This window comes from Chiloscyllium plagiosum, unplaced genomic scaffold (assembly GCF_037043375.1).
Source record: "Chiloscyllium plagiosum isolate Xiang-an unplaced genomic scaffold, Cpla_swu_hap1 HiC_scaffold_7, whole genome shotgun sequence".
Lineage (NCBI taxonomy): Eukaryota > Metazoa > Chordata > Chondrichthyes > Orectolobiformes > Hemiscylliidae > Chiloscyllium > Chiloscyllium plagiosum.
Genome location: NW_028270145.1, coordinates 47,937,939 through 47,950,729, shown reverse-complemented (window position 1 = coordinate 47,950,729; position 12,791 = coordinate 47,937,939). Strand labels below are relative to the sequence as shown.

At 35.8% G+C, this 12,791-nt stretch overlaps 1 protein-coding gene across 4 annotated transcripts in view; it reads right to left on the bottom strand.

The window, feature by feature from the left end:
• LOC122551920 (titin) overlaps window positions 1-12,791 on the bottom strand; it is a 348,465-nt gene that overhangs the window by 243,160 nt on the left and 92,514 nt on the right. For all 4 annotated transcript variants that reach the window (XM_087988975.1, XM_087988977.1, XM_087988978.1 and 1 more), the window contains 16 exons: window positions 11,942-12,223; window positions 11,556-11,834; window positions 11,145-11,423; window positions 10,758-11,036; window positions 10,368-10,655; window positions 9,288-9,566; window positions 8,784-9,065; window positions 8,373-8,651; window positions 7,961-8,239; window positions 4,903-5,181; window positions 4,506-4,793; window positions 3,985-4,263; window positions 1,346-1,627; window positions 959-1,237; window positions 533-811; window positions 154-432 (listed from right to left, as the gene is read on the bottom strand). In XM_087988975.1, coding sequence (XP_087845101.1) covers window positions 154-432; window positions 533-811; window positions 959-1,237; window positions 1,346-1,627; window positions 3,985-4,263; window positions 4,506-4,793; window positions 4,903-5,181; window positions 7,961-8,239; window positions 8,373-8,651; window positions 8,784-9,065; window positions 9,288-9,566; window positions 10,368-10,655; window positions 10,758-11,036; window positions 11,145-11,423; window positions 11,556-11,834; window positions 11,942-12,223 — 4,491 coding nt within the window. The remainder of the gene's footprint in view (window positions 1-153; window positions 433-532; window positions 812-958; window positions 1,238-1,345; window positions 1,628-3,984; window positions 4,264-4,505; window positions 4,794-4,902; window positions 5,182-7,960; window positions 8,240-8,372; window positions 8,652-8,783; window positions 9,066-9,287; window positions 9,567-10,367; window positions 10,656-10,757; window positions 11,037-11,144; window positions 11,424-11,555; window positions 11,835-11,941; window positions 12,224-12,791) is intronic.

Here is a 12,791-nt window from a genome sequence, read left to right as displayed (position 1 = left end):
TTCTGAGGCAGCAGTACTAACCACTGAGTCACTGTACCACCTCAATGTTTTCAGTGGTTCTGAAATATAATTTCCTCAGTTAAGTTCTTCCATCTCAGCTTCATTTTTGAGATATGCATCAAAACGTTTCAACACAAGAATAAAAACACCAACCTAGTACAGTCAATGTAGTTTTGCAGCTGCTTTGTCCAAATTCATTTTGAACTTCAAAAACATATTCGCCACTGTCTTCTTTAGTAACGGACAGAACCCTTAGGATTGCCACCTTGTTCACAAAAGTTATTTTGTATTTCCTGCTGGATGTCAATTCAGCTTCATTCTTGAACCATCTTACTTTCAGTTCTGGAGTACCAGCAACAACACATTCTAAGATGGCTGCAGTTCCTGAAGTGACACTTAACGGCTGTGGCTTCTCTATGATTTGTGCAGGTTCTGCAAGAAAAACCATTCCTCCTCAATCGATGAAGTGAAAATATTGTTGGCATATTCGACACTTCATGGAAATTCACAAACATCATTGGCTTATACTAACCTGTTACTGACAAAGTAGCAAAACACTTGTCTGTTCCTGCATCATTTATGGCCTGGCATGTATACTTCCCACTGTCACTTGCTCCAACAGAAGCAATTTGCAGTGTAGCAATATTGTTCTTGAAAGATATTTTAATGTGGTCATCTTCTCTAATTTCATCTTTGTCCTTCATCCATGTAACAAGTATTGGAGAAGATCCTTGTATTTGGCAGGTAAAACTGGCTGCACTTTGCGACAATATTGTAATGTTTTCAATCTTTTTCACAAAGGAAGGAGGTTCTGATTTAAAGTTAAGAGTTTTATGAATTAGATATAAAATCAGACACTCAGTGTTTATTCAAGCTAAAACAATCGTGCAAAGAATGAACTGCAAAATGGAATTATTGAAAATGTCTAAAGAATAAATAATTTCATTGGATAACTGACCTTTTAATCTAACTCCAGTAACACAAGAACAACTTCCCACATCATTTGTTACTTCACATTTGTATTCACCAACATCTGAGTTATCAGCTTTTTGAACAGAAAGAGTAAATAAAGATTTTCCAATGAACATCTTGAACTTTATACTTGGTCGAATCTGCTTATTGTCCTTATACCAAGTGACATCAAATGGGCCAGTACCATCCACCTCACATTCAAGATTGATATCATTGCCTTTTACTATCTCAACAGGTTCAAGTTTCTTTCTAAATGAAGGAGGCTCTAAAAGAAAAACAAATAAATCAAAACAATTCAGAAACTCATCACACTTGAAAGATTTGTGAAAGCAAATTATCAAATTTGATTCAAACGTGCTTTATGGCTACACACCTTTAATTGCAACTATAACACTGCAATTATCAAAACCAGCTTCATTCTCTGCTCTGCAAGTGTAATGTCCACTGTCTTCCACACTGGCATCAATCAATTCAAAGACTGACACTGAGTCAACAAATGACATCCTGATTTTGTCACTTGGATGAACTTCACTCTCTTTCTTATACCAGGTAATTTTGATTTCAGGTGTGCCAGTTACTGTACACTCAAGACGTACTGAACCTCCTTTTTGTAAAGACATGGTCCGCTCTGGTTTCTTAATGAACTGTGGAGGCTCTATAAAATGAAAACGTACTGAACTGAATAAAAGGAAAACTGAAAGGTTTTAAGTGCACACAATGAAGATATTGGATATGATAAATAAGAACTCATGATGACCAGCGTGATTTCCAATTAATCACAAATTTGCCATAATAAAAATGATCTGCTTTTGATTTCTAACTGATATTTTAAAGAGCATAAGATGCAATTTTTAAAACGTGTATAACTTTCCTGAAAAGATCACATAATTTCAACCCGTAACTAACAATAATATTATGCACTATTGACATCTTGGAGAAGCATCTGGAAATTCATGTTCATTCAAATATGTGGTCAGCTTTTTTTTTTAAATATAGCAAAGACTAACCCAAAAGCTCTAACTTAAATGAGTCCCATTTAAAAATAAAGTAAGCCTATTAAGTTACAATTTATATGTTCTTCATTTCATTTAAATGGAAGGGAGGTGCTAGAGATGTAGTCAAACTGGCACTTGTGTGTGCTGCCTATTTGCAGAACAGTTCTGAAGAAGAGTCAAACTGGATTCGAAACATTAACTGTTTTTCTCTTCACAGATGCTGCTGGACCTCCAGAGTGTCTCCAGCATTCTCTGTGTTTGTTTCTAACTGTAATTAGCTAAAATAGTCTAAATATTGCTTTATAATCCTTTTAATATCCTGTCTCGTAGCTACATTATATAAATCCCTTCAACATTCAGTATTGTTCCTGCTTAACTATACAGCCCATTCACCACTTGGAATTGTGGATCCTGAAGTCTGATTCACTTAAGAAATCCTATTTTAGTAAAGCAAACCCTACTTTTCATTTTTGAAAAGTATTTATTTGGCATGGGCATTGCTAACCAGGGCAACATTTATTATCTTTCCCCAATTGCCTTTGAGAAGGTGAGCTGTCTTTCTAAACTGCTGCAGTCCTTGAGTTGTTGGGATATCCTCAGTGCTGTTAGGGAGGGAGTTTCAGGATTTTGACCCAGTGACAGTAGACTAACAGTAGATTCAAGTCAACACTGTGTATGGCTTCAAGAGTAACTTGCAAATGGCGGTGCCCCATGCATCTTCTGTCTTTGTCCTTCTAGGAGGGACAGGTTGTGACTTTGAAAGTGTTGTTTGAGGAGCTTTGGTGAATTTCTGCATTGCACCTTGTAGATGTACCACACTGTAGCTACTGACCATTGGGAGTGAAGCAAGTGAATGCTGAAAATTGCAGATGGAATGCCAATCAAGAGAGCTGCTTTTCCTGTGGAACTTTTGAGTGTTGTTGACCTGTGTCTTATAGATGATTAATAGGTACTGGAGAGTCAGAAATTGTGATGCTTGCCACAAAATTTATAGCCTCTGATCTGCTCCTGAAGCCTCAGTATTCATATGGATGGTCCAGTTCAGTGCCTGGTCAATGGTCAGATTCTCTACTGTTAGTGATGATCATTGCCTGGCGCTTGTATGATATGAAGGTTACTTGCTGCTCATCAGCCCAAGTCTGCATATTGTCCAGGTCATGTTGCAGATGAACATGTGCTGCGTCAGTATCTGAGAAGTTAAGAATGGTACTGAATATTATGCAATAAACAGTGAACATCCCCAATTCTGAGGCTATGACAGATGACAGGTCATTAATGAAGCAGCTGAAGATGTTTGACTCTAGGACACTACGCTGAGGAACTCCTGCAGAGATGTCCTGGAGCTGAGATGACTGATGTCCGTCAACCACAAATGTTTTCCTTTATGCTAGATATGACTTCAACCAATGGAAAGCTTTCCCTTTGATTCTCTTTGAAATCTGTATTTGCAGCCACAATATTTTAATATTTAGGGAGAAATTACATTGAAGATACACGTTAACTTTAACTAAAATTTGGATATGTTTTAAACTACTAACAAGCAAAGATAATCAAATTTATGATTCATCCACCAATAAGGGAATAGCAAAGATAATCTTTTTAAAACCTGAAGACCTGTGGAATTGAAACAGGAGGAACCAGCTGGAAAAGGAGCTGCAAATGGAAATTGACTCCATGGATTTCACACATTCTGTATGGCTCACTTGTCTTCAGGAGGCTGCAATAATCCTGAGATAATTCCCAATTAAAACAAAATATTGTAGCCAACTGTCACATCTTGACATAAAAGCATCTTTCGAAACATTTCTAATGGCATTAAGAGAAATAAGATAAATGTAGTAGTAATAGTGTTGAAGGAAGATTCAGATTTTCAATGGGGAAAAGTAATGAAATAAAAGTGTAAAGATAAATTTACAAACATAAAGCTAAAAGAGTACAGAAGCCATCAAAGAAAGATAGTGTAAAATAAAGCTCAGTATGCAATGTTTCATGGAAATGTTATCAAGAAAATCCCCACCTTTGACAAAAAGAGTAGCAGAACATGATTCTGTGCCAACTTCATTTCTGACTTGACAAGTGTATTCACCAGTATCAGATACTTTTGTTGAATGTAGTTGTAGCAAACTTGATGAGCCTTCTTTTGAAATGTAACATGCATTACTAGATGTCAACTCCCTACTGTCCTTGAACCATTTTATTGTCATTGGAGGTGTTCCACTCATAACACTTCTAAATTGCACTTTGGAACCAGGCACAACATCCTGGGACAATGGTTTCACAGTGAAAGATGGAGGCTCTGAAATTACCAAAGGAAAATTGCAATTGGTATGGGAAGAACATAAAAAGAGAAATAGAGTCTTTGAAAAGATATGGCAAGATAACAGTTCAACAATAACTCAAGTATAACTTATGATATTCTCAGCATGTTTGTCAATATAACAAATTAAGATGGATAAAATTAATGCTTGTGATAGCTAAAAAAACTAGAGCAGCTGGTTAATTAACATAAACAATTAAGATATTTAAGATATTTCCAACCTTTCACCGTCAAGACGCCACTACTTTGATCAGATCCTGCTGCATTTGTAGCTTTGCAATCGTAAGTTCCACCATCTGTCATCTCCAGTTGATGAATCTCCAACTGTGCGGTGTTATCATGATAAGAGAATTTGTATTTTTCATTTGCTGTTATCTCTTTATTATCCTTATACCATAACACAGTCATTGGAAGAGAGCCAGCAATCTTGCATTCCATCTTAACAAAAGATGTTTTCATGCCATCCATATTTTTCAAGTTTCTTTTAAATGACGGTGGCACTATGCGATCTGTCCAACACATAGTAGGAAAGCAAAAGCTATAACCTTGTCCAAGATATTAGCAATTTATTTTAAATATTGCAGTAAATGCAATAAATGGAAGAACAAGTGTACCAACCCAAAACTGTAATAGAAGCTTTGCAACTGTTGCTTCCAACATCATTCGCAACCTCACAAGTATATTCACCACTATCCTCCTTCTCAGTAGTCCGGATCTTTAAGCTTGTAACTTTATTAGTAATGCTGATTTTATATTTTCTACCAGTCACCAGCTCTGTGCCATTCTTAAACCATCTTGCTTTAATTTCTGGTGTTCCTGTAAAAGTGCAGTCCAGTGTTGCAGGCTCTCCTACAGTAACACTAATAGACTCTGCTTTCTCAATAATATTTGCAGGTTCTATGACAGAAAAAGAATGTTAGAACAGAAGAAGGACATGAAAAATAAGAACAGGCCATTTCGGCCCTTGTAGTTTTCTTTTGCTATGCCAAACTATTGAATCTATCACACAAATTTACAGATAATTGCACAACGACATCTTCCAAAAACTAAACTAATTGTAAATACAATTTTCAACTCCTGGAAAATTCCAGCTGGACAACTGTTTAATTTCACACTAATCACATTTCATGTTAAACTTAAAATTGCATTAATTGTAATTTTTCATTTTATATGGATGTCTAAGTTCATTCAGATAAAAGCAAAATAATATGGATGTTGGAAATCTGAAACAAATACAGAAAATACTACAGAAACTCAGCCGGTCTGGCAGCATCTGTAGAGGGAACAATTCTGAAGAAATGTCATATTTGGCTTAAAATGTTAACTGTTTCTCATTCCACAGAGGCTACTACATCTGCTGAGTTTCTCCAGCAATTTTGTTGATCTAAATTCCATCAGCTACATTTTCTTTTGATCCCAGTTCTGGATCAACTTTTTCAACTCCATATTAATTTGCTTACTATTCTCAAGAATTCAAGTATTCTTACATAACATTCCTATTCAATTTTCTCTGTTCTATGGAGAATGATCCTAAAATTGCTGGCATGACACAACTTGGAGCAGAAGTTTTTCTTTTTACATAGCTTGGTGTCATCCTGTTTAGGAAGGACATTATTAAACTGGATAGGGTATAAAAAGGATTTACAAGGATGTTACCCAAATTGGAAGCTTGGAGTTATAAGGAGAGGCTGGTTAGGCTGGGACTTTTTTCCATGGTGGGTACGAAGTTGAGGGGTGACTTTATGGAGATTTATAAAATCATGAGCGGCATAGGTAAGGTGAATAGTCAAGTAAGGTGAATAGTCAAGAACTTTTCCCCACGGTAGGGGGGGGGGGGGGGTCCAAAACTAGAGGGCATAGTTTTAAGATGAGAGGGGAAAGATTTGAAAGGGACCTGAGGGGCAACTTTTTTACACAGAGGATGGTGTATTTATGGAACAAACTGCCAAAGGAAATGGTAACTGTACTCACATGTACAGCATTTAAAAGACACTTGGATAGATACATGGATAGGAAAGGTTTAGCTGGATATGGGCCAAGCATAGGCAAATGGGACTAGTTCAGTTTATGAAGCTTGATTGTCATGCATGTGTTGGACCGAAGGGTCTGTTTCTGTACTATATGACTCTATTCTTCAGACCATATTATTTTGTTTTGTCACACAATTTGTGAGAAATGCAAATTGATAATTTTATAGTATGTCAGCAGGGCATCTGGGACATCTCAGTCTGTCTCAGTAGCTAGATTAACTTAAGATGGGCAAAGAAACAATACAGATGGGGCAAATGATAGAATCCATTACTAAGGAAGAAGTAACAGGACATTTAGCAATGCTTAAACCAATCAGTGTCAATGTGGTTTGTGAAAGGGAAATCATATAATGTTCTTTGAGGAAATGATAAGCAGAGTTGATGAAGAGGAACTAGTACATGTAGTGTGTTGAGATTGCATTGTGGGGTGAGGGGGAATAATATATTAACATGGATAAAAAAATTGCCTGGCTGGCAGAAAATGGAGCATGCGTAAGTCAGTCTTTGTGTGATTGGCAGGATGTGATGACTGGAGTCCTAAAGAGTCCTGTACTGGAGTCTCAACTTTTTAAGAATCTACATCAGTTACTTAGATGAGGGGAACAAGGCTGACTAAATTTGTAAATGCCAAAAAAATAGATCGGGAAGTCATAAGCAATGCTCCCTCTATGTTCCATGGGACTGTACACTATGATTGATAACATTGACTGATGCTCAGTTCTGGAAGTTGCTGCCTTGCAAGCCCTCTTAGGTCCACCCAGAAGAAAAAAAATAACAGGAGTGCTGGTCATAAAGATGATGTAAGGAAATTGCAATCAGATAATGGATAGGTTGAATGAATGGCAAGGTATCTGGTAGCTAGTGTATGATGTGAAATTGAAAGAGATTTTAAAAATGCAGAATATTACTTGCATAGGGAATGACTACAAAATTCCAAGGTGTAGAGGCATTCAGCAACTCTGGTGAATGAGTCACAAAAAATAGAATTCAGAAAGTAATCAAGGTGGCTAATGGGATGCTTTCCTTTTTTGCAAGAATGATTGAACATAAAAGTAAGATACTGATGTGTTGGTTATACAGAGCATTGGTGAGACCATATTTCAAATACTGTGTAGCGCTTTGGTCTCTTTATTTAAGGAAAGATGAAAATACATTGGAGGTGTGGTGATTTTTGTCTTTTGGACGGTTGTGTGATTTTGGAACTGTTGGTCTCGGGGGCTGTGGAGGTGGAGTCAGTGAATATTTTTCAGGCAGAAGTGGATAAGTTCTTGCAAGGCAATGGAATCAGAATCAATTGCTATTGCAGGTAGAGGGGAACATGGAATTTGAAAGACAAGCTTTAATCTTATTGAATGGCAGAGCAGGCTTGAAGAGGCAAATGGTCTACTGCTGTTCCTATTTTGTATACTTGTACATCGTAACCTGGGTTTTAAAGACACTAATGATGGCAGGTGCATCAATTTGCTACAATAGTTCCAATTATTTCTGAACCTTAACTTTTTAAGACGTTATGGTCTGAATATTTCAGCACGTGTTGTGCGTAATTTGATTCAACTGCTGTAAAGCAGCATTAAATTAAAATATAAGAAAATAAATAAATAAAGTTTTAAAAATAATTGAAGTTTTAATACATTTTTCAAACCAACCTTTGACTATCAAATTCGCCATACATTTTGTGATTCCTGCGTCATTCTTTGCCTGACAAAGGAACTTCCCAGCGTGACTATTTTCAACAGAAGCAATTTGTAGTGTAGCTATATCATTCTCAAAGGATAATTTAATGTTATCATCTTCTGTGACATCATCCTTATCTTTTTGCCAGGTTATGGAAATTGGGCTTGCACCTGTCACAGTGCATTGAAACATAGCAGGAGTTCCCAAAAGCACAGTAACATTTTCAATCTTCTTAATAAATATTGGAGGCTCTGTTTAGGAAATGAAATATTATAAATATTGAATTTCAATGACCAGTCACTGCAAAATCACCTGATAATTAGTCAGAAAAATATTTATAATGCAATTTAGTGGAAAAGATACATTTGCCCTGTCTTTACTAACCTTTCAAAGTAACTGTAGAGCTGCAGGAACAGTCTCCTATTTCATTTGATACTTTGCATTGATATTCACCAACATCTATGGCATCAAATTTAAGGACATGTAAACTAATTCGTGAGTTTTGACAGATTGCCTTGTATTTTTTGCTAGGTCTAATTGGTTTATTGTCCTTGTACCAATAAACATCATATGGGGGTGTACCAGCCACTTCACACTCAAGAATAATGTCAGAGGTTTTGAGCACGTTAAAAGATTTAAGTTCTTTTCTGAAAGATGGTGGTTCTATAAAAGAATGAACAGGAAATGCAATCTGTAATATATCACTTTATACTTAGATGCAAAACTTTAAATGTCAGAAATTTATTGTAAATACAGCTTAAATTCATAAAAGTAGGAGTTAGATTTTTCACGGACCTTTAATTGTTACAGAAACACTGCAACTCTCACTAGCAACTTCATTCTTAGCTTCGCAACTGTATTCTCCACTGTCTTCCACATCACCATCAAGAATTTCAAGAATGGCCACAGAGTTAACAAATGATGTTCGATATTTCTCACTGGGGTGAATTTGCTTGTCTTCCCTATACCAGGTAATTTTAATTTCAGGTGTGCCAGTCACTTCACATTCAAACCGAGCTGAATCACCTCTTTTCAGTAATTTTGATAGCTCTGGTTTTCTTATAAACACTGGTGGTTCTATAAAATCAAGATGTTACAAAGATTGAATTTAAAAAGATTCATAAATGAAGAAGATAAAGGCAATGCATGGCACTTCACAGTGACCATCACTTCAACTCCTAGTATTAACCAAAGAGTGTTACCTCTAACAATTTTTGTGATATTTTAATCGAAAGAGCAGAGAAAGTGTTAAACATATTGAATGTAACTGAACAGACCATATATTAAAAAAAAAATCACCTTTTACAAAAAGGTTTGTGGTACAGGAAATTACTCCAGCATCATTGCTAATTTCACAAATGTAATCTCCCTTGTCAGAAGACTTAGCTGAAAAAATCTCAAGACAAGTTGTAGAAATATCCTTCATAATAAAACAGCTGCCACCAGTCACAAGTTCTGTGTTATCCTTGAACCACTTCATTGACATTGGAGGTGTTCCATTTACCACAGCCTTAAATTTCACAGTTGAACCTGGCAGAACACGTTCAGATGCAGGCTTCATGATAAAGCTTGGAGGCTCTAAAAGACATTCAGACATAAAGCATAAGAATTATGCATCATGAATGAATATAACTATAGAACAAGTAAATTTTCACACTATTTCTTTCTTCCATTTCAATTTGCATTGACCAATGTTGGAGGATAATGTTAGGGTCCTGACAGTCAACTGGTAGCTAACTGAGATCAGCAACTCAAAGAATTCTAGCAATTAACTTTCAGACATTCTACAGTCCCCCATGAAAGCTCAGTAAGTAAGCAGAGACCAGAAACAAACAACGTTCAACTCCTAATTTGTGTTGAATTAGTAGTTTCATAGCCACGGTAATTTAGTTAATTAGAATTAATCTGAGCACTGTCATTAGCAAGGCAAAATTACATAAAATTCTCTTCTCCAATCTCCAGGTAAAAATGTGTGTGCATGGGAATTTAGCAAAGGAAAGATGTAGATCTACAAAAATGATTCCTATAGTGAGCACCCCATCAACATTCTCTTCTAAGCTTCACATATAAGTAATGGGCAGTTGGATAAAGTGCAAAAATGTCATGGAATTATGCCTTGATAAGAAACTGACAACTTCAAGAGAGAAAGACAGCAAAAAGAGAAGCCCCAGAAATCTTGGAAATGCTTACATGTGTAAATCAATATTTGAGCATTTATTACGATTACACATCTAATCATCAGAGTAACTTGCAAACAAATGCAACAAAAAAGTTGGCCAAACTTGAGCAATTTTAAATGAAGAATATGCCTTGAATGCAATTTAAAATAGCAAGAGACAAAATATCATGCAAAAGCAGAATCCAATTGTTTGTTCAAACCTTTTATACTTAAGACTCCACTGCATTCATCACTTCCTGCTGAATTAGTAACTTTGCAGAAGTAAGTTCCACCATCTGCAATCTCTAACTGATCAATCGTCAAAGTAGCTGTGGTATCTTTACAAAACATTCTGTACTTATCACTGGCTGTTAACTCTTTGTCATCTTTATACCAATAAATGTTGACTGGCATTGAACCAGAAAATTTGCATTCCATGTGAAAAGTAGCACCCAAGATGCTGGTCATCTTTCGTAACTTTTTAGTGAAGGAGGGTGCAATCATACGATCTGTCCAAGACAGAACAACAAATCAATAAGGCACCAAAATAAAATTAAAATTACCCTTAATTTTTCAATGAGCAAGGGGAAAATAAAATTAGATATACTAACCCAGTACATTAATAAATGTATTGCAACTGCAACTGCCCACATCATTTTTGACCTCAAAAGAGTATTCACCACTATCCTCATTTTCTGCAGAAATAATCCTTAGGCTGGCGACATTTTTTGAAAAAGTTGTTTTATATTTTCTACTGGATATCAGTTCTTTGCCATTCCTGAACCATTTAAATTTTAGTTCCGGTGTGCCAGTTACAGTGAATTCCAAAGTTGCTGGGTCCCCTGCAGTCACACTAATTGGTTCTGCTTTCTCTAAGATATTTGCAGGCTCTGTGGCAAAATGAAATAGTTGGTTACCATTAACAAAACTCATAACTCATCATTGTTTTATAAAGTTTGAAGATTGCATGCAATGAGCCAACACATTCTCAAACTAACCTTTTACAACTAATGTTGCCAGACATTTTTGACTTCCTGCTTCATTTTCTGCAATACAGGTGTACTTTCCACCATTGTTCATTTCAACAGCAGCAATTTGAAGAGTACCAACATTATTCTCATAAGTCATTTTGAGGTTATTACTCTCTGTGACAATATCTTTATCTTTCAGCCAAGTTAAAGTGATGGGAGGTGAGCCTTTGATGCTGCACTGAAATACAGCTGAACTTCCTAGAAGTGCAGTAGTATTTTCAATCTTCTTCACAAATGATGGTGGTTCTAATTTAAAGTGAACACACAGAATATGCATCTTATAGTCCATCCAAAAAACAATCTTTGTTAATAGTTAAAGATCTGTTTAAGACTGCAATTATGAACATGTTTTTCTCACTTCTTGAGAGTATTACTAACCTTTCAATTTTACCGTTGCACCACAGAGACATTTTCCTAATTCATTGGAAACAGTGCATTGATAATCACCAACATCTGAAGACTCAAAGAAGCTAATATGGAGTGAAACATGAGCATCTTGGGAAACCATCTTGTATTTCCTGCTAGTTCGAATTGGTTTCCTGTCTTTATGCCAAAGAACTTCAAATGGAGCTGTGCCAGCCAGCTCACATTCAAGAGTGCAACCAAATCCTTTTACCACTTCAGTGGGTTCAAATGCTTTGATAAAAGAAGGAGGTTCTACAAAGGAACACAAAAATCTCATGCTAAAATTAAATTCTGATAATTTTTATGGGATAGGTAAAAGAAGAAAGGTGGTATGAAACCAATAGCAACATCATACAGACCTTTGATTGTGATGACAGAGCTGCAAGTATCAGTACCAGCATCATTTTGTGCTTCACACACATAATCCCCACTGTCTTCCACATTTAGATTATTAATCTCAAGGGCAGTTATTGAATCAACAAATGACATTTTGAATTTTTCTGAAGAATGGAGAATCTTATTGTCCTTATACCAGGTAACAATGATTTCAGGTGACCCTTTCACTTGGCACTTCAAGTGTGCTGAATCACCTTGTTTCAACAGCAACGTTGGTTGTAGCTTCTTAAGGAATGAAGGTGGCTCTGAAAGAAGGTTTGAAGCAACATTTTAAGAGATGCCAAACGATAGGCATTTACAAAACGAGAATATTACTAAGAACTTTTATAAAGATGTAACACGTAAGATATCAATCAACATTAATTAAGATATTATGGATAATTGAAAAAATGTTGAATTCTTTAATTTTTCAACATACTTCAAGAAAGGTAAAGACAAAATATTATTTAGTTATATATAAAAAATAAAATTGTTAAATTGACAACTAAATTCACTTTTTTGGGTCAGATGCGCATTGTTTCTAAAATCTATGCAATCAACAGAATCCTTCACACTATAGCTGCTTAGCACTTCACTTTCAGATATTCTTTTTGAAAAATACAATTTTCATTGTAACATTCAATTAAATCAACAGAGATAAGCAAAAGATAAAAGAAATATGAAGAGCAGAATTTAATTTCTCCAAACCTCAGGATTTGTGGTTGGGGGAGAGGGCATTGGAGAGATGTTTACTTTACTGATTCCATTCTTGATTAAGTCCAGAGTGGCGAAAGATGGTTTTCTCACCCTTAGGCCATTGTGGTTAATTTAGAG